Source organism: Barbus barbus (assembly GCF_936440315.1).
Source record: "Barbus barbus genome assembly, chromosome: 23".
In the NCBI taxonomy this organism is placed as follows: domain Eukaryota; kingdom Metazoa; phylum Chordata; class Actinopteri; order Cypriniformes; family Cyprinidae; genus Barbus; species Barbus barbus.
In genome coordinates this window covers 7,494,252-7,518,992 of record NC_136751.1, presented here as the reverse complement: position 1 = coordinate 7,518,992, position 24,741 = coordinate 7,494,252, and the positions used below count along the sequence as shown (strand labels likewise).

General features: G+C 38.7%; 1 protein-coding gene across 2 annotated transcripts in view; it reads right to left on the bottom strand.

Moving 5' to 3' along the window:
• Positions 1 to 24,741, bottom strand: part of dmxl2 (Dmx-like 2) — a 72,881-nt gene that overhangs the window by 1,238 nt on the left and 46,902 nt on the right. For both annotated transcript variants that reach the window (XM_079373844.1, XM_079373843.1), the window contains 15 exons: positions 14,010 to 14,203; positions 13,673 to 13,806; positions 13,093 to 13,178; positions 12,792 to 12,993; positions 12,576 to 12,693; positions 10,929 to 10,994; positions 10,431 to 10,517; positions 9,334 to 9,455; positions 9,111 to 9,249; positions 7,580 to 7,640; positions 7,376 to 7,503; positions 3,997 to 4,074; positions 3,697 to 3,788; positions 3,558 to 3,610; positions 3,210 to 3,427 (listed from right to left, as the gene is read on the bottom strand). In XM_079373844.1, coding sequence (XP_079229970.1) covers positions 3,210 to 3,427; positions 3,558 to 3,610; positions 3,697 to 3,788; positions 3,997 to 4,074; positions 7,376 to 7,503; positions 7,580 to 7,640; positions 9,111 to 9,249; positions 9,334 to 9,455; positions 10,431 to 10,517; positions 10,929 to 10,994; positions 12,576 to 12,693; positions 12,792 to 12,993; positions 13,093 to 13,178; positions 13,673 to 13,806; positions 14,010 to 14,203 — 1,778 coding nt within the window. The remainder of the gene's footprint in view (positions 1 to 3,209; positions 3,428 to 3,557; positions 3,611 to 3,696; positions 3,789 to 3,996; positions 4,075 to 7,375; positions 7,504 to 7,579; positions 7,641 to 9,110; positions 9,250 to 9,333; positions 9,456 to 10,430; positions 10,518 to 10,928; positions 10,995 to 12,575; positions 12,694 to 12,791; positions 12,994 to 13,092; positions 13,179 to 13,672; positions 13,807 to 14,009; positions 14,204 to 24,741) is intronic.

Below are 24,741 nucleotides of genomic sequence, written 5' to 3'. Positions count from 1 at the left end.
TGAATACAGAAAAATATTGTGTGCATTTTTAAAAAATGTATATTTTTAAATATTTTGAAACCTTTCTCAAATGCTGTCACTAAAGTGTCTTATGTACACTAACATAACATCTGCCATTGACCACCATTCTCTTTAAATACTGTTATAGCCCACTGAAAAATAAAATAAAATTGTATTTTATGCTGGAGAAAGAGGCAGTTTAAAACATTAGCAAAATTGTTTATCATATACAAGTAAAAAGAAACGCCCTTAAAATGTATCACTTTGTATAGGCATGAATACTACTTAAATTAAAAACAACATGCTAAATTCTTGCTACATTGCATAGGCTGAATAGAACAATTCATTTTGTAAATGCATAATCATCAGAGAGGTGTTACCAGCCTAAAGGCTTGTTCACACCAAGAGAAATGTTCAGTGCAAAAATTATACAGTTAGGGAAAACATTTTTTGATCCCCTGCTGATTTTATACGTTTGCCCTCTGACAAAGAAATGATCAGTCTATAATTTTAATGGAAGGTTTATTTGAGCAGTGTAAGACAGAAAAAAAAAAAAAAAAACATTTCAAAAAAGTTATAACTTGATTTGCATTTTATTGAGTGAAAAAAGTATTTGACCCCTTCGTAAAACATGACAGTGTACTTGGTGGCAAAACCCTTGGCAATCACAGAGGTCAGACGTTTCTTGTAGTTGGTCACCAGGTTTGCACACATCTAAAAGGGATTTTGTCCCACTCCTCTTTGCAGATCCTCTCCAAGTCATTAAGGTTTCAAGGCTGATGTTTGGCAACTCAAACCTTCAGCTCCCTCCACAGATTTTCTATGGGATTAATGTCTGGAGACTGGCTAGGTCACTCCATGACCTTAATGTGCTGCTTCTTGAGCCACTCCTTTGTTGCCTTGGCCGTGTGTTTTGGGTCATTGTCAATGCCCTGGCCCTGATGGTCCATCATCCCTTTGATGCGGTGCAGATGTCCTGTCTCCTTAGCAGAAAAACACCCCCAAAGCATAATGTTTCCACCTCCATGTTTGAAGGTGGGGAAGGTGTTCTCATGGTCATAGGCAGCATTCCTCCTCCTCCAAACACGGCGAGTTGAGTTGATGCCAAAGAGATTGATTTTGGTCTCCTCTGCCCACAACACTTTCACCCAGTTCTCCTCTGAATCATTGGCAAACTTCAGATGGGCCTGTACATCTGCTTTCTTGAGCAGGGGGACCTTGCGGGCGCTGCAGGATTTCAGTCCTTCACAGCATAGTGTGTTACCAATTGTTTTCTAGGTGACTTTGGTCCCAGGTGCCTTGAGATCATTGACAAGATCCTCCCGTGTAGTTCTGGGCTGATTCCTAACCATTCTCATGATCACTGAAACTCCACGAGGTGAGATCTTGCATGGAGCCCCAGACTGAGGGAGATTGACAGTTATTTTGTGTTTCTTCCATTTGCGAATAATCGCACCAACTGTTGACACCTTCTCACCATGCTGTTTGGCGATGGTCTTGTAGCCCATTCCAGCCTTGTGTAGGTCTACAATCTTGTCCCTGACATCCTTGGACAGCTCTTTGGTCTTGGCGATGGTGGAGAGTTTGGAATCTGATTGACTGATTGCTTCTGTGGACAGGTGTCTTTTATACAGGTAACAAACTGAGATTAGGAGCACTCCCTTTAAGAGAGTGCTCCTAATCTCAGCTCCTTACCTGTACAAAATGGCGTTTTCCACTGTGTGGTACGACTCGGGTCGGCATGGCTCAGAACAGCATGACACGGCTCAGGTCGGCTCGGTTTGTGTTTCCACAGCAGTTTAGTACTGCTTTAGAGTGGGAGGGATTATTCACGTGTCGTTATAGTTGCGCCGCCTCTACTGCTGTGACTCCTGAAAAACTTTTTAATTTTGCGTCACTCCATTAAGCTCTCGCTGGATCCGCTCCTCAACTATCAATGAAAGGAACGTCTGTACTTCCTCAACAGACAACGAAACAGACATTTTTTGGTTGTTTAAAAAGGTGCTCTCATTCAAAACAGTTGCGTTCGATCCCTCGCTGGCTGTGCTGATTTAAATCTAGCGGGTCTGTTGTGTCTCGTGCCGCAAGTTCAATGACGCAGGTAGTGACGATTCTCTCCGGCCAATCAGTGATCAGCAGAGTTTAAATGTCATGTTTTGGTAACAGTACAGCTCGCTTGGAACCTCAGCCGAGGTGGTACTAAAAAAAGTACCAGGTACTGTACCCAGTGGAAAACCCCCCAAAAGGGAGCTGTACTGAACCGTAACGTGCTGTACCATGCAGTGGAAAAGCGCCAAAAGACACCTGGGAGCCAGAAATCTTGCTGATTGATGGGGATCAAATACTTATCTCACTCATTAAAATGCAAATCAATTTATAACTTTTTTGAAATGCGTTTTTCTGTATTTTTGTTGTTATTCTGTCTCTCACTGTTCAAATAAACCTACCATTAAAATTATAGACTGATCATTTCTTTGTCAGTGGGCAAACGTACAAAATCAGCAGGGGATCAAATTATTTTTTCCCTCACTGTATGTTGTAAACATTTCGATTTGAATAAACAACTGGTTAATTATACCTGTTCGGACTGATAAGAACATTCATATGCTGTTAATGTAACATTCTTTTTAAACTTAGATGTGTTGTAATTTCAAAAATTTTATTCTGGTTTTCTGCCATTTTTTTCTTTCCAGTCTTTTTTAATCAAGTGACATTTGAAAGTCTTAACTAAACACAGCCTTGGACATCAACAACAAAAATTTAAAAGCTGATTTTTTTTTTTAATCCTACAAAATGTGAGTGCGCATTATTATTATTTAATACGCACATTTAACAAATAATTAGGGACACATTTTGAGAATCTATTGATAATGAGCCATGGACAAAGCATTACAAAATGTTTAAGATAAAATGTAGACTATTGCTTGCTTTTTGTAGTTTTCACACATGCTAGTGAAGATGGCAGCTGCTGAGGAGGAGGAGATCTCAACACTGACTTGGTGAGAATTTTTTTTTTTTCTGTTGTTTGGCAATAATTTAAATTCAGTCTAATTATAAATTTTTTGGAGTTAGCAATGCTAAAAAAATTAAAATAAATAAATAAATCAAGCTTCTTTAATGTGACTGCGTTTTATGCTTTTAGCCTAAATATCCACATAACAGCAACAGGAGATGTTTAAGATGAATTGTGTCACTTTAGAGGAATATACCTTCATGTTCCCTTCGGCTGAGCCGGTGACAAAGACGTCTTCAGTGGTATCCATGGCCAGCGCTTTGATGGCTGAATCATGTGCCTGGAATGTGTGGAGCAGCTGTCTCTGACGGATGTCAAAAATACAGACGAATCCCTTCCGGCCACCCGTGATGATTAGCTGCTGTTTAGGAGCATACTGAAGAACGGTTGCACCATTCTCATGGCACTGAAATGCTGGATATAGAAAAATACCAGAATACAACCTTTTTTAAAATGATATTGTATAAATAATATTTAAAATAATATAAAATCACTTATTCAAAATATTTTTAAAACATTTTCCCTCAAGAGCCTGTAGACATACCGTGTATCATTGAGTTACTTGGAGAGACCAGAGTGTCCCATAAACAAACATTCCTGTGGAAGAAAGTGATGTAATATTACTTAAAAATGTTGTATACAGTCTGTTTCTATATGGCAGTAAGAATAATCATTTAACTGACCTGCCATCATTGGACTGTCCTGCTGTGGCGATCAGACTGGAGGATGTAATGAAGGCGAAATCACAGCAGCTTTTACTGTGACACTGCCAGCTCTGAGACAGACACACAGAGATGCTTATTATTTCATATTATATGGTGACATATATTTAATAGTGAAGTTAGTTTCAATAAAAGTTCTAGTATTATTTGTTTGCAGATGCCACATGCTTTAATTCAATCACACTGTTTAATCACACTATGAGGGCAGTTTGTGGCTGTCAGTAATGCAAAGCTTGTGCAGTACCAAGATAAAGCTCTTACCAAATACGGTTTGGGGTTTGAGGAGGTCTGATTGACTTGCCAGAGGCTCAAAAAGCCCTCGCCGTCTGCAACACCACACTGCAGACAGATGGAAAGAATGACGATTTTTAACGGCACATGCAGCTAAAAATGTTGTCTATTGCATAATGAGTCATATAAAGGACTGAAGAGACAACAGGATGACCTTTCCCTGAACAGATGTGCTGCTGTACTGGACTTATTACATAACACCACAGACAACCATTAACACAGTACTGAAATATTCACGCTATTCTGTGAAGTCAACAGCACATGAACAGACACTAAATGAGCCTGGAAATTATTATACACTACATAAGTAATAGCTACTAAAAGGTCAAAAGCCTCTTCAATGGATAATTAATTTCTATTTTAATCATTTTGTGTTTTTGAAATTATTTATTCCTGTGATGACAAAGCTGAATTTTCAGCAGTCATTTCTTCAGTCTTCAGTGTCAGTGTCTAATAAGCTGATTTGGTGCTCTTTTCTAGTGCTGTCAAACGATTATTCGCATCCAAAGTAAATGTTTTTGTTCACATAATGTGTGTGTGTACTGTGTATATTTATTATGTATATATAAAGACACACATACAGCATATATTTTGAAAATATTTACATGTATATATTTATATTCATATAAATTATATCATGTATACATTTATTTAATATATAAAACAAAATTTTTCTTAAATATATACATGCATGTGTGTGTATTTACATATACTTAATAAATATACACAGTACACACACATGTATTATGTAAACAAACACTTTTATTTTGGATGTAATTAATCGTTTGATAGCATTAGCCTTTTTACACTGAATGCTCAACAGGCTATTTACACCAGGTGCGATTATTCGTGATGTGAGTCGTGTGTGTCGATTTTTTCCCCCCCATCGCTTCACGATAAAACGGGCCATCCAATTAGATCTGAGCTTAGATCACATGCCCGGAGCAGCTGCTGTTGCACAAAAGGGTGAGATTGGTGGTGCGGTTTCGAAAACCAAAGTGTAAACAAAACACAGAAGAACAGTATTCTGAGAGAGAAGAGGATGCTTATTATTGCTCCATGAGTTCTCGTTATTATTGTTTACTCAAGATCGTCAATCATGGGATAATATCTCCTACCATTATGTATGAAAAAGGGAGAAACATTTTTCTATACATGAAATATGAAAGCAAATAAACATATGATTAAAACGCTATATTTTCTGTATGTTTTATGCAGCTCATGATAGTTTTATAAAAATACAGGATGTTTTTGACAAATGATAAGCCAGTATCATGTTCAATCCATTATAAAACATACAAAGAGTGTATGTCTGCCTATTATAGAATAAAAATCCACTTTAGATCTCAATCAGAAGTTATCAAAAGCACTCGGTGATGGTTTAAAGTGGGTTTTAAGCAAACAAACAATCACATACATTTTCAAATGCAGCTTGATGCTAATTGTAGCTCTATTTATATTTTAAGATTACTTGTAAGCGTTATAGGTAGTGTATAGGACTGGATATCGTTCAAAAATGTTCGATATCGATACCGATACCGATACCTTGAGTTCGATACCGGTTCCTGAACGATACTTTTTTCGATACCAATTTTATGAAAACAGTTTTAACAAGATTACATTATCTCAAAAAACTTTGGTTTTATTTTTTTTCAGCTCGTTGACATTTATACAGACTCAAAGACTCGTCTCCTGAGCCACTGCACAAAGGAACAAAATATAGCCAACACAATAAATCAGTACAAATAATTTTAATAAAGCTCAAATAATTTTCAGGTTACTTTAGTGTGTGCTCGTTTTAAAACGCATAGCTCAGACAGAATCATCATTTCTATTAATTTATTCTAGGTTGCTAAAGACTTCAAGAAATGTAAAATCTTTATCCACTTTCATAAGTGGGTGTTTTATTTTCTTTCACCATATGTTTTATTGTTATTAAATTCTGTGTTGTAGTATGTCTAATTATTTGAATGCATAAAAACTACAAGTTTATTCAAATTTATTCTTAAAACAGCCTTATGAAATGTTTTCTTTTTCCTCAGAAATTATGTGCTCTGTATCTGGTTTTCAAATGAAGGCATAAAACATTAATTTCATTTTTCTTTTAAATTATTGAAAATAAAACTTTATTTATTTATTTTGGCAAACAAAATGTTACTATTAAAATTAAAACATGGAAGAAATGTTGTGTGATAATTACTTAAAAAAAAAAAAAAGAGTTTTAATAATTTTAATAGTAGCCTAGTAGTAGCAGTATGCAGTACAGTAACTTACACTCTGCTGAACAATATTAATATATTTCTACCGCGGTGTCTTCCAAGTTAAACCAAACTTTTATTTTGACGGGTTTCCGGGAATACCTTTACAGTTCTGTGTGTATATGATATGACGCTAGTTTTACTCAAATCAAACGGTAAAATGCTTATGAAGTGACTCTCAGAGCAGTTCTGGAGCTGTTGTTCATGTGTTTATGTCCTCATTTGGTGAGACGGCAGACGCTGAAATGTCACGCGAGCTTCAGTCTGTGTGTAGTAAACAAACTGCGCGATATAGAGAGCAGACTGCTCCGTACGCTTTCGAATTGCTCTCGCGGATGTCAAACACTGATCAATCAGCACCGCGTCACTTCTAGTCAAACACACCTAGTGCTGCAGGATTATTGGGTCACTGACAGTGATGAGATTAACCCCTTAGGTATCGAAATTTGGTACCGAACGACAAGGCGTTTTTCGATACTCGGTGGTATCGAGGCAATTCGGTCGGTGCCTAAAAAGTATCGAACTCGATACCCAGCCCTAGTAGTGTATGTTTCTGGTGTAGAACCAAACTTTATTTATCTTAATTTAATGCTGTGTATTGAGCAGCGGATCATTTACGAGATGCATATCGGACGAAAAATGCATTGTTGGTCAGCGCCACCTAGCGCGCAGGCATGAATTAGCAGAAGGTGATCCATCATCTCACGCTGTTTGCCAGCGATTGGCCTCGCTTTTTTTGCATTGCGCTCAAGTGTGAAACGGCCTTAATATGATTGGAAAAAGTGCTTCATATTTTTGTGGAAAGTGTGTATTTTATTTTTTTTCAGGATTCTTTGAATAATAAAAAGTTCAAACAAGCAGTATTTATTTGAAATAGAAATATTTATAACAATATAAATGTCCCAACTGTCAATTTTGATCAAGTTAATGCATCCTTGCGGAATTAAAAGTATTTATTTCAAAGCTTACTGACCCAAAACTTTGAAGAGTAACGCAGGTCTAGTAATAAAAGTAAATTAATAAAAAAAAGTGAAAACATTAAGTCACTAGGTTATGAAGTTCAATAATTTTGGTAGTGAATGCTTCAATACCTTATTGCCCTGTGAGTTGAAATACAGGCGTGTGACTCGTGCGTTTCCGGCCTGTCTGAAACAGATGAGCTGCTGTGGACGATTCCACTCAAACATCCTCACACTGCCGTCCTGAGCACCCGTCATGTCTGAAAACATGACAAAGATGTCAAACAGTTTCATCAAAACCTACAGTGTTTGTGTGTGAAATAAAGAGACACTCACAGTACTGATAGATGGGATGAGACGTCATTCTCTTTACGTTATTCAGGTTCCTCTTCATGATCTGACACAAATTACACACACAGTTCAACACATGAGAGATGTTCTCGCAAACACATATACAGCACTGAGATTCTTACAGTTTCTTTATATTTTACAGTACAATTTATGTATTCTATAGTATGATTTAGTGAAAGATTTGCTTGGATTGTTCATTGCAAATGTACCATAAAATATGCAAATTATTAGCATGTGATACCAGATCTTCTGTTAGCTAACAACACATTCAAAACGATAATTTGTCTGAAGTTGAACTACTAGAATTAATTAGCAGCATGTAGAGCTTAGAAAACTAGTTTGAAAGTAGCTTCCCCAACTCCATCGTGTCATCTTTATCAGCTGTGAATGACAACAAGAGTGGAGGTTGATGCGATGACGCAGGTCTGTACCTTGGGCCGCTCGGACTGTCTGCGGTTTACTCCGCTACCTCCAAACGCTCTTATCAGCTCAATACAGACTCATCAAGAGCTCTGTTGAGACCACGACTCACTGTTTGTTTTCTGCTGATTGCAGCCAAAAGAAAACACTCAGAAGTCGTGCTTCATCGGCGGGTGCAGCTCTGTGGGAACGTGACCATCATGAACCTGCATGTGTGCATATGTACAGCGGGGTCCAAAATCTCAGATGCTTCTGTGTTTTCCCTAATTTAACACAATCCTGTACATTACAACTATTTGAGTAAAGTTGTAGAGTTTTAGAAAGCTGAACGGAATATAAATCTGAAAATTTCTTTCAGTGTTTGTTTTTTTCTTCTTCCTGTAATGACAGTACTACTGACGCTGCATGAAGAAAATCTGATTAACATGTTTTCCAGCATGATTTGAGAATCATCCAAATCATCTTGTGCCCCAGTGGAAGCAAGAAAATCTGACCGACTGTACAAAAGATGCCAAAAAATGCAATTAAATGCAATAAAATGCAATTTTTTTATTTACAGGTTTTTGTAAAAAAATTGTCATTTTAATGTGGTCTGAGACTTTTAAATCATGTTATAATTCTGTTTCAATAAGCATTTTCTATATTTTGTCATTTTGAAGCAAAATAAATTTAGTTTATTTCTTTGCTTGTGATTTAAGACCATATCAGCTTACAAGGCTATTTCATAATAAAAATTAAACCCATTAAAATGAAATATAATACTAGATAATTTTATAAAATTAATATAATACTTTATATAATAAAATTTCCATTAAAAAAATGACTTTTGTATTTAAGATTTTAAGATTCTGTCTTTGATAAAAAAAATAAAAATAAAAAAAATATGGGCTTCCCTGTCTGGAATCCTTTCATAGGTGTCAACTGAATAAAACAATCTGTAAAAATAATTCATATTTATTTATATGCTGCAGTTTATCATGCTCAAATCACTGAAGTGTTTTTTTTGGCATCACTTTCAAAGTGCCATCACAACCTAAAAAAAAAAAAGGTTAAAAAAAATTCATTCACATCCCAGAAAACAGTCTGACTAGCATACCACACTGGCACCCATGCTGGTCTGTCCGCTGCCCAGCCATGGCATGGAGGATGACACTGCCATTTGCTGGTGGGCAAAGTGACCGGCACTGGCCTGGGCGATGTTGGTGTGAGACGAGCGGTAATCCACATCATCAGAACTACACAGAGAAAACAAGATTGCATTGCAGTTCCTTCAAATCTGTGAGCTGAATGATTCAAACACATACAGACAGGTGACAAACCTGCGAGACTCCTTGTCAAATTCCTCTCCGATCCAGGTGTAAGGCTGAGTTGCGAGCAACGTGGACACGTCCACTTCCTGGACATCATGAGTGGACGCCAGCACTATTTCATTAGTGTTAGCCTGAGAAATAATAATAAAAAAATGAAATGGGACATTAAAATTTTGAAACAAAGAGTTTACTGCTGAATGTAGAAATTAAAATAGCATTGTTGACAGAAAAAAAAAATTCACATTTGTGTATTAAGTTGCATTTTAACATAACAGTACATTCAGAAATAACTGTAAAACACAGGAAAATAAATACTTCAGTTCTCCTCACTCTACACAAATCCTTCAAATTCAGAATATTGATTTGAGTTTAAATTGATTTGAGGTTAAATAACTACACTAGGCTTTGAGCCTAGATGAAGTCCAGACAAGACGATAATGTTCAGTTGTGTCACTAATTACACAGCTTTTCATCAGATATAGATGAGAATATAAAATGTCATTTGAGAAGAAATTGTTTTAAAATCTTACCTGTTTATTATCTAAAATCTATTACAGTATACAAAACAATTGTTCTTGCAAAAAGACAACACTTTTAATGTTACCACGTGCCTTCTATTAACACTAAAGTTCTCCAGTTCAGTAAATATAGTCAATAATTAAATCTCAAGAAGATAGCAGTTGTGTTTGAATAAAACTAGAGAGATGTGAAAGAAACGCCGGGCTGAAATACCCAGATGAGCGGTGTGTTATTTGGTGTTACTAAGGATGATGGTTGTTATCAAGGAATAACACACCTAGGAATGTCATGACTGACCAATCAGAATCAAGTATTCCAGTGAGCCACGTTTTAAAATATATTAAGTATTTTTAAACTTTAGTTGAGTTACAAGCACTTGGAACATCGGAAGTCATCCACACGTGGTTTATTGTTTTATCAATTAATTATGCAATTATTCAATTCATTGAATTTCATTGAATACTTTGTCACTGCACGTTTGTGCAATCTAACTCAACTAATTGACCGTGAAAACTGACTTCACAACCATAAGGCCATTAACAGAGCCAATCTTTCTATAACAGAACTACAGATAGAAATGCCTTTACCTTGTTAATGGCAAACGCCATGATGATGTCAGATTCTTTATGGATGATTTTGGCTTTGCCTCCTGGGTAACCCATATCAGCCTCCACCTGTAACACAACACACATACACAAATACACACTTGCATTAGTCTGTTCTGCTGCACTGCAGTTTTTAAAATAATCACCCAACCGCATCCACACACACAGCAGCAATAGCAGGAAGTTTGCTAACATGCAGTTGAGACCATGTACACACCTCCTCAGAGGGCAACACATGAATTAATCGCAGTTATTACTTGATCTAAACATGGTGTCAGAAGCAGAATCCGGTTGATTGGTTAACCGCTTTCAGTTAGTGAGGAAGAGCAGTGCCGAGCCAGACGAGTTAGGAGATGTGAGGAAAGAAACAGACTTGTGTGTGTATATGTGTGTGAGTTCACAGCAGGTTAACAGAGGATAGAAGCCCAAAGCTTTGAGAGAGTTTCACAGAGAGACGAGTCCCATTCTGTGTCTCAGTACCTTGTTGGTTTTTCTAGCTCCAGTAACGCAGTTTTGTATGAGGTGGTCCACATGATCATCTAAAGACTACACAATACACACCACAACACACACACACATACATTAACAAACACACACAGGGCACAGCACAAAACACATGCACGAGTGACAAACAGATGGAGAAAAACAAATTAAATAATAAAGACCAAAATGAATCTCATTTGGATCTCTAACAGAGAAAGATGGCCTTGAGATAACATGCACATTCCCTCCAGCGTCCGTCGGTACTTACCCTCAATATATAAAGATGGCTACTTACAAAAGTTCTATATTTATTTGATTAAAATGAAATTAAAATTAAAACTTCTAAAAACACTAATGTCTTTTTAATCATTTTATTCAGACATCTTTTGGTTCTACCCCTTTCATTTCCTAACTTCTACATTTCTCCACAGCTTTCATTGCTGCAGTTTGGCTCCGCCTATTCAATGCCTTCACTCTGGCCGCGGGCCATTGCATTACCCGTCATCTCAGCCTATTTTGCTGCCTAAATGATATCGATAAATGATAAACGATAGCGTTTATTGTAGAGGTGGGTCTGTTTTGTACGTCTGGGAGACACAGCGATCACATGCTCTGTATGCATGCATTGTATATGATTGATTACCATAAGTATAACCACAGGTTTACTACAAATGTCATGGTTAAGCTATGGTTAGTATAGCAAAGCCATGGTTAATTTGTGGTTACCTTAGTTTTTTGGATTTATTTGTAGTAAAACCATGTGTAATTTTGGTAAAGGTACATATGGAATTAAAATATTATGTAACAGTGCAGAAATGAAGGCGAGTAGCCAGTCTTAACACTTTACATGATCTGGCTCTTGATTTTATTTTTTAATTTCTTTGCCGGGAGGCAAATTATAGATATGTATAATATCTACATGTGTCTATACATGTCCATAGCCCTATTCGGATGAGACTAGTTTTCTAAGCTACTTTTGAGTTTCGATTCTTATCACTTGATGTCTGCAATTTTCATGTACCAATTCTGACGAAACTGACATCTCTGTGTTTATTCCTGTGTTTTGTACATCTGGATGTACAAAATGATGGCTGTCATTCAGATTGATTACCATAGTATAACCACAGTTTTACTACAAATACCATGGTGAAGCTACGTATATGGCTAGTATAGCAAAACCATGGTTAATGTGTGGTTACTTTTGTTTAACTATTTTATTTTGCGTTTATTTATTTGTAGCAAAACCATGTTTAATTTTCATAAAGGCACATATGTAATTAAACATTATGTGATTAAGTGCAGAAATGAAGGTGAGTAATCTTACCTGACGCTGATATTACAGTAGAAAAACACATACGTGACAGATTTGGATGGGAATTAAAAATCGCAAAGTACCTCTGTGAAACACAAATTTCTCTAATGACCCCCTGGAAAACTAGTCCTGTCCGAATAGAGCTTTAGACTGCAGACTTCACACCTGATGGATCTCATGAGTCCATGAGAGAGTATTTTTTTAATGGCAGTGAATCGACGTAACTGACGCTGGGTGGTCACATGACTATGATTGGTCCTGCCATTTTAAAAATCTCTCACACCCCATTTATTCTGTCAGTGTCTGGTCCCACCCCTGTATTCTGTAGTTACCTCACTCTGCTTCCTTTTCTTTGTGAAGATGTATCGAATCAAAGTCTCCTGGAGCACCTCCTGTTTGACCAGAAAATGCCACAGACGGCGAGCAGGGAAGGAGAAGCGGTGCTTTGACCTGAAGAGAAAAAAACACAGTTGTATACACATATACATAATTCTTTCAAGATTCAGCAAGTCTTTGGCTTAATTGAGACATCCGGAGCAAATACTCACTTGAACGGTGTGTTATCTGGCTCTAGCATGGCTTTGTGTCGGAGTATAGCTGGTCCTCCACCTGCACTCAGGTCCGTGGGGTAGGTGTTGATGTAGTTTGGTGGAGGGCCATCAAATTTGTTGATTTTTTCTAAAAGAATCTGTTCCCAGTTTTCCAGTGTTTTCAGCACAGCATTGGCCAGGGGAGATGTCACTGGCAACTCTAAGACAACACAAAGAGGCACAGGAAAAGGAAGTTAATTATTTAGTTTACTTTCTGAAAGTTTGAGCATGTTAGAGTACATTTCTGCTACTCATGCACCTGTGAAGTCCAGTCCTGTCAGGGGTAGGAATGTCTTGACATTGTGCAGGGCAAGTTTGACCATCACTAGGCGGATCAGAGACCAACTGCAAAGACACAAACACACACAAATATCCTTCAGTCTACACACTTATATGATATATGAAACACATGTATTGTGGTGCACACAGGACCAATGTCTTTCACTAAACACCAGAATTACTATAGTTCATTTTAATATAATTTTAAAAGGTAGTTTCAGCAGCAAGATTTCTTTACCTCATCCATGAAAATAGCGAGTTTAAAAATAACCTCTTACATGAAATACAAGCAGAATGCATTCCTGCACAAATCGTTCATAAAATCCATAACAATAAATAGAGCAATATACAGTACATAATGTCTTCACAAACAACTTACATTCATTTTCAAGAATGGAAGTTTTCATGAATGTTGTTTTAACTTTAATTTTTGGATTGCATGGCACTTGATTATCATTTGAGTTTACAAATGCATCACAATACATGTTCCTTATCTTAGTTTCACTTCTTGAATTTTCTGTAACGATCTTTCTTAACTTTTTTGATGGTTATAATCTCACCTGTAGGAGTTTGGTTCAGAGTGTTCGGTCATCTGTGTGTCTGAGAGGAAGGCATCATCATCATCCTCATTGTCACTACCACCGCTCTCATCTGAATCATACAGCGCCCCGCTGTCAGAGAGAGGAAGGAAAGGCTGGAGGAAACACAAACACATTCACACAGACAGACAGCAATGAGACAGACACTTTGATAACTGCTTTTCAGATTTATAAACTGATGCAAATGTGATGGATGTGTACTTGGAACAAAAAATAGCTTATGTTTTTGTATATACAGTGCATGTTTTTTTATGAATCAGTTTATCCTGTGTAAATAAAGCAGCAGACGCAGTCTCACTTTGGCCACAAAGTAATCCCACATGCTGAGCTCAGGTGGAATGAATTTCTCCTTGTAGGTGGGCCGTTCTACAGGGATGGGTGGAGGTGTGGCAGGAGTCTCTTTAACGGGACGTCCAGGAACAAGCATGCGCATGTTAAACCTGCGTCGCTGTCGGTCCACATCCTCAGCGGGAGGGGTTGGGGGAGGTAATGCTGGAAGAGAGAGAGAAACAGAGAGTGAGAGACATGTACAATACTTAAAGTATATATCAAGAAGAAAAAGAAAGAGGTATGTTTGGAATGGCATACTAGTTACTACTTCAGGAAAAAAGTAGTATGCAGTATGTGTACTGTGAAGGATACTGAATCCAATAATGCTATAAAATCAACTCGACCTTCCGTTTCCAGTTTCACAAATGAATCTAAAAAAAATAAAATAAATCTCTGCTGCAACTTTTCACTGCAATCTCTTTCTTGACAAAATTTTATTAAAAATGCTAAATTATAAATTTTTATTTTCAAAATGATAGGTGGCCATCATTTGCTGACTCCTAGCAGCAAGTATAAACTGCGTAGTATGTAGTAAGCAGTAAGTTACTTCCCTATTCCAAACACAGCCAGAGAGGTCAAATATTTTTAAAATGTTGAAAAAAAGTCATGGCAATAAACCGACAGAGCAGAAGTTAGAGAAACTATGAAAAGAGTCCTGTTTGAACAAACTGTTCCTAAAATAAGAGCAGACCATAATTAAACACATCTACTATAAACAGGTAGTTGATCATATAATTGAGCTTCACAGCAGGTCGTGCAGCTAGTTCATGAGTAATAAAGTTGAAAGGGTCCCTGTGAACTTACAGAGAGTATGGCATGATATCAAACTGCTCAAACACATACACACACCACCGCACACGGTCAAGAAAACAAACCTTCCCCGTTATCCTGTTTCGCTTCATCAGGTACAACTAAACAAATACAATAACATGTTTATTAACAATTATATAATTAATAAAATATTAATAATAATAATAATGAATAAAATAAGTTTAGTTTTTAAAACATATATGACTTTTTTTTTAAATGTCACAAGTGGTATATGGTATATGTGGTTCAGTTAGTGATGAGTTTAATTTTGGAGTGATTCACAAATCTTTCTGATTGATTCATTTATTTGTGGAAAATGCATGTTCAAGAACCTGTTTGTGACCCTGGACCACAAAACTGGGGTACATTTGTAGCAATAGCCAAAAATACATTGTACAGGTTAAAATTATCAACTTTTCTTTTATGCCAAAAATCATTAGGATATTAAGTAAAGATCATGTTCCATGAAGATATTTTGTAAATTTCTTACCGTAAATATATCAAAACTTTTTTGTTTAGTAATATGCATTGCTAAGAATTTCATTTGGACAACTTTAAAGGCGATTTTCTCAATATTTAGATTTTTTTTTGCACCCTCAAATAGTTGTATCTCGGCTAAATATTGTCCGATCCCAACAAACCATACATCGATGGAAAGATTACTTATTCAGCTTTCAGATGATGTATAAATCTCAATTTCAAAAAAATTGACATGACATTCATGGAACACAAATACCACATTATGAAAACTTAATTCCAGTATTTTCAAAATTTCTGAAAAATAACCAGTTTTTGGTTTCTAATAGCGATTATGACTGCAGGTGTTTGATTGTGTTTTAGATTACTGAGTATTAGTATTCTTGTCAGTAACATTGATGAGATGCTACCTGATCCATACATAACAAACCCACAGAAACACACACAGAAAAAGAGAGATGCTTTCGACCAAAAGCGTTCCTTTACAAACATCTTTTGAAATGTAGCTTACAAATGAAGTCCAGTATCTCATTTCTTCAGGTGTTTGGTGTATGAAGAGTCTCTCTCTATCTGTGTTGATTTGCTTTCTTTTGAACTGAAGGGCATCTCATTAGGATTTAAAGCACATTTTGATTCTGATAGTGAGGAATGTTTATCCTCAAATGTAAGGGAGGACAAATCTGAAGAGAAGAATCACCTCAAAACATCATCCTTCAGAAGTCATGTTCAAAGAAAAATGATTGCAGTAAGAGTCTGAGAGTGCGAGAATGTGTGTGTGGTGGGGGTTATAGTTACTTTGTTGATCAAAGGATCTTCTCTTTGAGTGCTGCTAGACAACTAAATGCCAAGAGCCGACAAGTATGAAAACAAAATTTTTCTGTTTTATAAATGTGGTGCTTTAATGTGACACCAGAAGCACTTTCCAGTATGGAAACACTAGATTTTGGATTTACAGACAATTAATGGGGTAATATTCTAGGTTTCACAACATTTCCCTGTTAATAAGGACTTGGGTAACTGAAAATAAAAATGAAATAATATATAAATATTAGATGAAAAACTAAAATTAGAAAAACTAAACATTGGCAACTAACTGAAAGAGTTAGTTTTACCCTAAAAATGTCAAATGCCAGTTTGACATGGCAGATTGCTGTAGCTGCCTCAGTTCAAGGGGTAGCATGAAGCACACATAAACTCATCTACTAGGCTATATCTAACATCAGAAGGAATAATGAAGTAAATAGTGCAACTTATTAAAATATATATCATCTCATTTAATCAATGTTTCAACTAGGGCTGCAGCAATTCGTCTACGTTATCGATTACATCGATTATGAAAATACATCGATAAGCATGGAATGCGTTGACGCGTCGCACCCATTGCGCGAGCCTGCAGTTATCTCTACTTAAGACTGTTTTTCTGCCATGTTCAACACAAAACAAAACTCTAGAGTAGAAGGTAAAGGCTAGTATGGCAACATCACTTCATAGAGTTGCGTTCACAGAGCTTTTTATTATTATTATTATATGACCGTCAGAACCGCATATAGCCGAACTGATGCCTTTACATTGTCAGGATTCACAACAGCATTCTCGCATTCAAAGCTGCACCGAATGAACGGAACAGCATGGGACATCAAGTTGCCTATATAATCATGACGGGTTTAATTTACCCACAGAGACTGAGAAGGAGAAATGATTCACGTTCATCCACCAGAGCTGCCGTCAGTGCTGTGGGTGCGATCGCGCGAGCTCTGAGATGCGTACACTAAACGCGCTCTCTGCACTCGCTAACATTTAAAGTCACTGTTGGTTGTTTAACTGTGTGATGGATTGGATAAGCCTCGACTGGGCTCATTTATTTAAAAATGGGCTGTCAGCTGTGATAAAACTTTTTGGTGTTATGACACCATTTTTGATTCTGTCGCTCTAGTGTCCTGTGATTTCAGCTGCTCATTCATGCAGATGTTTTAATCCGCTGAATAAATCAAGTCTCTCACCTGTAAGCAACTGCTGTCAGTCCCAAACAGTAACTGTGAATGCATCCATAATATGCATTTCTATTGATTGTATTGTCTCACTGCCCTGTAATTCTTCTCTTTTTCTGTCTTGTTTCCTTACTTTTTATTATGTATTGTTATTATTTTTTCTCTCTTTTCTTTTTCTTTTTTATTTATTGCTATTTTCTTTCATTTTTATTTTTTATTAATTATTTATTGTTATTATTATTTCTTTTCATATTATTATTTTTTATTTTTTACTATTTTCTTTCTTTCTTGTTAGCATTATTTATTTTTGTAAAGTATCAATTTTGAGAAAGCGTTTGAACAAAATATTAAAAGATTAATAGCAGAAGTTACTGTTATTATTTACTGATAGCTTAATTAAACAATTCACTAACTGATCAGAAAATAATAAGTTAATCGAAAAATAATCAATAGATTAGTAGACCAAAAAACAAAACAAAAACAAAAAAACGTTAGCTGCAGTCCTAGTTTCAACCAAAGAAAAAAACACCAGTAAACAGCTTATAAACAATGTCATGTAATGTTACCGTTTTGTACAATATGCACTTTAAAAAGTAAGTATAATCAAACTGGTTCCACTATAAAGGTCTCATCGGTTCAGACAGAAAGAGAACAGAACAAACTCTCTGCATGTTGACCTCAGACACCTGGTATGCACCTGAGCCACTCACCACATCTCTACACGCAATGGGGAGGTCGGCTCTCTCTCTCTCACACACTCTCACACGCTCACACTCTCTCTCTCTCTCACACTCTCTCTCTCTCACACTCTCTCTCACACTCTCTCTCTCTCTCTCTCTCTCTCTCTCTCACACACACACACAAACACACATGCACCTACATCTAGACTAGAGTTTAAAACAGGCTAAAAATGCTGAACAGAGAGGCAAGTGAAGGGAGTGTGTGTACCTGGTGCATTCTCAGACTGGAGTTCTGTCTGCTTGTTTGACTCCAAATTGGCTGTGATTGTCACACACACACACAAACACACATGAGACGATGAGATGGAAATGAGACACAAAAGTCAAATATGCACACAAAACACACAAAAAAAGGCTGAATGAAAACACACAGATGAAGTAACAAATAATGAAATGCAACATAAAAAAGAACAAACATCACCGCAAATGCACGCAGCACCTCTCCACACATGAACAGGCAATGACACACACGTCCTGCCATCTAGTATACATGGGTAACACTTATAAGGTTCATTGTTAGTTACATTTTAGATAATGTTAGCTAATAAAAATACAACTGTTTATATTTAGGTCATCTTAGCTCAAATATGTTAAATGATACAATGATACAATTTTTGATTTTAATAATATATTACAGTGTTTCCTCTAGGCAGGACTATTTCCCATTGACCGCGCCCCCTCCCCACCCAAGAATCACATGTACTCAAACTCAGAATTGAATTTATTTTAACTAAAAAACACAAGTAAATAGTAAATAATAAAATAAGAACAAAAAACTAAAAAAACAAACAAAAGAAATGAAATTAACAGTAGCTACTTTAAGTATTTTATATATGTCTAACTATAATATTTAGGCACAGAATTACTACAGAAACTGAATAATCTATTCAACTGTAAAATAACACTGGATAGTCTTCACTGTATAAATAAACAGTAATGACAGACAGCAGCAGGTTTATTTAGGCTGCTGTCTCTAAGATCTCATGCACGAATCTAATATACGGTTACATGTGCGTTTTGTTTCTCAACAGTTTACATTCACTCAAACCAACTCTGTTTACGTGAACACTCAAGAACCTGCAAAAATGGTCTATAAGAGAGCACGCGAGTACTGTTTTTAAATGAACATTTATTTATAAAACAAAATATCTTCTTTGGCCATATTGGCCTACTCAATAGCATTAACACAGGCTTTACGCCTTTCAAACTTCATCTGGAATGTCACCGTTTCTGTCACTGCAACTTCCCGATCAGGCAAACACACACACACACACACACACACAAATGAAATCGTCTGCCAGACGGAAATTTTTTTTTTTTTTTAAAATGTAGTTAATATTTGCATAAATTACGATTTATTTTATCTTCCTGTGATCCACCCAGAAATAATCAGAATGCATTTTTTTTTTATTACCCGACCTGCAGATTATCTGCAGCACCCGTGGATATAACCGTGATCAAACTACTCCGTTTTGTTCTTTCAGTAGTTTAAATGTTTCTTTTTTCCTCTTCAGTCTTATACTGGACAGTATTAAAGTTCAGTTCCGGGTGCCAAGGTTGGTTTGTTTGTCTCAGAAACTGTTGTGAATCACGGGCCCTTTCCAAAAGCGCCTCCACATACAGCCGCTGTTATAGCGAGAAAAATAAAAAAACAAATTCTCAAAAAGAGAGCAAATTTCCTCTTCCAATTACCGAGTGTGTCGAGTCCCCACAGGGCGACTCCCCACCCGAACTAATCCAATCCCTTGCCACACGGGCTGAGGCCTGGCGGGCCATCCCCGGAGTGTCTCATTGGGTTCTGGGGATTATAGAAAGAGGTTATACACTTCAATTTGCTCGAAGACCCCTGCGGTACAGCGGCATGGTCTCCACCTCAGTGCTGAGCAGCAACGGTCACGTTCTGCGAGCCGAGGTAAAGAATTTGCTGGCAAAAGGAGCTATAGAGATAGTTCCCCCAGCTCAGAGCGAGTCAGGCTTCTACAGCCGTTATTTCCTCGTCCCCAAAAAAGATGGCGGCCTCCGGCCCATCCTCGATCTCGGACGTCTGAACCGCACCCTCATGAGACGGCCGTTCAGAATGACTACACTGAAGCAGATCCTCTCACAAATTCGCCCAGAGGACTGGTTCTTTTCGCTGGCTCTGAAAGACGCTTACTTTCACATCCAGATAGCCCCCCTGTCACAGACGATTCTTGAGAATCGCCTTCGAGGGAGTGGCTTATCAATACACGGTCCTGCCCTTTGGTTTTACGAAGTGCATAGACGCGGCTCTCTTCCCTCTGAGACAGATGGGAATCCGTGTCCTGAATTACCTCAACGACTGGCTCATTCAAGCACAGTCGAAGGCAGAGCTGATAGCCCACAGGTCCCTCCTCCTCAGTCACTTGGAAGGCCTGGGACTCAGGATCAATTTGGCCAAGAGCTCCCTGTCCCCCAGCCAACGAACTTCGTTCCTGGGGACAGTTTTCGACTCAGCCCACATGAAGGCGAAAGTGCGTGCGTGACAATGGGTTTGGTTTACAGAAGGAAGGCTGTTACGACGGATGCCTCCAACACAGGTTGGGGGGCTCTGTGCGATGGCGAACCGACCTTCGGCTCCTGGATGAACGCAGAAGGATAGCTGCACATCAACTGCCTCGAAATGACGGCAGTATGTCGAGCTCTTCAGTTCTTCCTGCCAGCCCTGAAGGGACACCACGTGCAAGTCCGTTCAGACAGCATGACAGTGGTGTCATACATAAACTGCCAGGGCGGGCTCACCTCGAAACGCCTTTTCGAGATGGTGGAGCGCCTCTTAGTATGGGCACATCTCAACCTGCGTTCACTGACAGCAGCTCATGTGCCCGGCATGCTGAACCAAGGAGCGGATATGCTCTCTCGGAACAACCCCCCCTCCGAGGAGTGGATGCTCCACCCACAGACGGTTCAAGAAATCTGGCGAATCTTTGGCAGGGCAGAGGTCGACCTCTTCGCCTCCAAAGACAACTCTCACTGCCAAATTTACTTTTTGAAGAGCAAGGACGCGTTGGCCCACGAATGGCCCAACCTCCTTCTGTATGCTTTTCCCCGATTGCTCTGATTCCTCAAGTAATCAGGCGAATCAGGGAACACAAGCACAAGGTGCTTCTAGTGGCCCCACTCTGGAAGAACCATCATTGGATTTCAGAGTTATCTCAGCTGCTAATAGCGGCTCCGTGGCCCATTCCCCTGAGACGAGACCTCCTCTCTCAGGCAAGCAGAACGATCTGGCACCCCCAGCCCGAGCTGTGGGACCTGCATCTATGGGCACTCGTTGGGACTCAATAGATCTCCCCGAGAATGTCCTAAATACCATTGAACAGGCTAGAGCCCTGTCCACGAGATGCCTCTACGCCCTTAAGTGGTCGGTTTTCTCCGCCTGGTGTCAAGCCCATGGCAAGGAGACGATAACATGTGACATATCAGTGATATTGTCCTATTTACAAGAGCTGTTGGATAAGGGCCACGCCCCTTCCACGCTCAGAGTCTATGTGGCAGCTATAGCAGCTTCTCACGCTCCTCTAGCCGGACAGTCGGTGGGCTGGAACAACCTGGTTGTCCGTTTCCTGAGGGGTTCTAGGAGGCTCCATCCGCCCCGACCCCTCACAGTCCCTGCATGGGACTTGCCCACGGTCCTGAGAGCCCTCAAAGGCGATCCCTTTGAGCCACTACAATCTGCAAGCTTAAAAACACTGTCGCTCAAGACCGCTCTGCTGCTGGCGCTAGCATCGGTGAAGCGAGTAGGTGACTTGCAGGCTCTCTCTGTAAACCCTGCCTGTATTGAGTTTGGGCCTAACGACTCTAAGGTTGTCCTAAAGCCAAGACATGGCTATGTCCCGAAGGCGCTCTACACTCCGTTTAGGGCCCAGGTTATTACACTCTCTGCGCTCCCCCCTTCTGAGGAGGACCGAGAGTTCAACCTTCTCTGCCCGGTCAGGGCATTGAGAACTTACATAGAGCGTTCCACGCCCTTTAGGCAATCGGAACAACTCTTTGTCTGCTTTGGCGGCCGCACCAAGGGGTCTCCGGTCACAAAGCACAGGATATCTCGATGGTTAGTTGACGCTATTGCACTAGCATACTCCTCCCTGGGCCTCCAGAGCCCCATTGGAGTGAGAGCCCATTCCACTAGAGGCATGGTCTCTTCCTGGGCGTGGTCTAGTGATGTGTCCATGGCAGACATTTGTGCAGCGGCCGGCTGGGCCTCGCCTCACCATATTTGCCAGGTTCTATAAATTGGATGTCTCTCTGCTTAAAGGTCACACACCTTTCTTAAAGCGGTCCCTTCAGGCATTGCCTGATTCTTCAAGAACGCTCTTGGCCCCATTCCTGGTGCTGAGGCTGTACTTATGACCCTTGAAACGATATCTAGGCTGGACTGACCTCTAGGAGCTCGGTCCTCATGCCTCCTGCAGTATTCTTCCTGCTCATAATTGGTCCCTCTGAGCCTTATTGTTCAAGGCCAGTTTATGTTGGTTGTTTCTCTTCATAGCATGGCGGGATTGTATTTGTTCCCCATAGCGTCTAGCAACGCAGTACGTGTGAAGTATCGATAGGGAACATACTCGGTTAGTAACGTAACCTCGTTTCCCTGAGATACGGGAACGAGTACTGCGTACCGTGCCATGCCATTCAGCTGCACGACTCAGGTTGTCGCTTCAGTCGAATTGGCCTGATTTCTTATGGCGAAGTGCCCGCTTATATAGCCAGATGGCCCCGCCCTTTCTGGCGGGCTCTGGCGGGATTTGCCACCATAGGCTCGTGCAGCGCCACTGACGAGCCATTGGTTCATTTTTATTTACTGCACGAACCAATGGCCGTGCAGTCACACTGCGTGATTGAAAAAGTCTTCAGTCCTCTGAGAAAAATTACTTTTTCCCATAGCGCCTAGCGACGCAGTACTCGTTCCAGTATCTCAGGGAACCGAGGTTACGTTAGTAACAGAGTACGTTTTTAATTTTTTTTTAATTTTGTCCTGCTCTGACTTGTATTGGATAATGTTTAAGTTACATCAGACTTTCAGACAGATTTTAGGAGATTAAACATTTATTTTGTCCTCCACAGTTTACTATTGGATTAAAATAAACCTTGTGGGTTTCATCAGACTGCTCCATTTGTTTGTATTTATTTTTGTCTTATATTAAGTATCCTGATATACATAATGTTATGCATAAATCCCATTTTAAAGGCATTAAAATGTTCAATAATAATAAGGAATCATTTTTGTGATTATTTATATAACATTATTACATATGTTATATAAAGCTTGAAGCATCAGAATCGGCATCGTTATCGGCCGAGAAAAAAAATCGGTACTCTATCGGCTGCAAAAATCCTGATCGGCGCATCCCTACAGTCTACCTTTTCATAACTGAATATAAAAAGTTATGACCAGTCTGCAACTGCCCCCAGTTATTTATTTACCCTTGTAAGATCACAAGTACCCCCCTCAAGTACCCCCACAAGTACATTTTCTCATTGGATCCAAGCAAATCTCATAGGTAACCTATTTTGATCTCAAAAAAGTGAGTTGTCACCTAAAGGTGAGGAGTTTGCATCTATGGATTTGCATCATGTTTGTTTTCTTTATTTTACAAAAGCACGTTTTGTTGATATTGTGAGTGCACACAAATAAAAGTAGACCCTTTACAGTTCCAAATGATGTAGTCTTATCTGTATGAGCAAAAATGACAGCATATTTTAAGTTTCCACTGTGATTAAGAAAAAAAAAATAGTGATGGCAATGGCACCTCCATGTCCTGCAGAGTGTGCTTTAGCTTCCACTCTCTGCACAAATTTGGATATAATGATCGGATATAATGATATATATGATCTAATAGCGCACATTTATCTAGGTCAAACATTTAAATGAACATTGTGATATGCTTTAAGTGTTTTATTTATCTATAGATTTTATTTTAGGCAAGTCGTGATGATTTGAGAAGGCTAAACTGATCAAACAGACTATGATCAACTCACTGTCTGACATTGGCCGTTTGGTCGTTACTTTAAAAAACAAAAACTTGAATTTAACAAATAAAAAATGTTTCTAACATATTTCTGAATTAACTTAATAAAGAAACTAAAATAAATATAACCATTGCATTATTAAAAACAAAACTGAACTATTTTAATGGCTGCAACAACTGTGTAATGGGGAAGAGCGAGAGAAAAGAAAAAAAGACATGAGCTCCAGTCGGACTCGGGTGGAGAATTCTGATAAGCTGTCGGAAAAGGGCCAGGCTAGGGCCTATATTTGAGGCCCGTGCAGGGCTCTACTCAAAAGCATGTGCAAATGATACATTCCGTCATCTGTCATCGCATCATAAGAGGGGAACCTGTGGGAATGAGTAGAATTATGTGCAATACCCACAATCCCGTGGTGAAATTCAAGTCCCGCTCTGTCTCCTCTGCTAATTCAGGTTACAGCTGCGGAGACTGGGTATGAGCACATTAATTTAGCATCATTTTTGTCACACTGTACAAGAATAATTACTGTTTTTGCATTATTGTAAGGGGTAGGTTTAGGGTTGGGGTAGGTGTAGGTGTAGACCACTAATAGGTGGAAAATTTTACTTATTGTTAGTTTCCGGTCGTAGATGTATCCCTTCTAACCACAACTGCTAATTCCTCAACTGTGAATGATGTAAGCAGCATCACTATGATG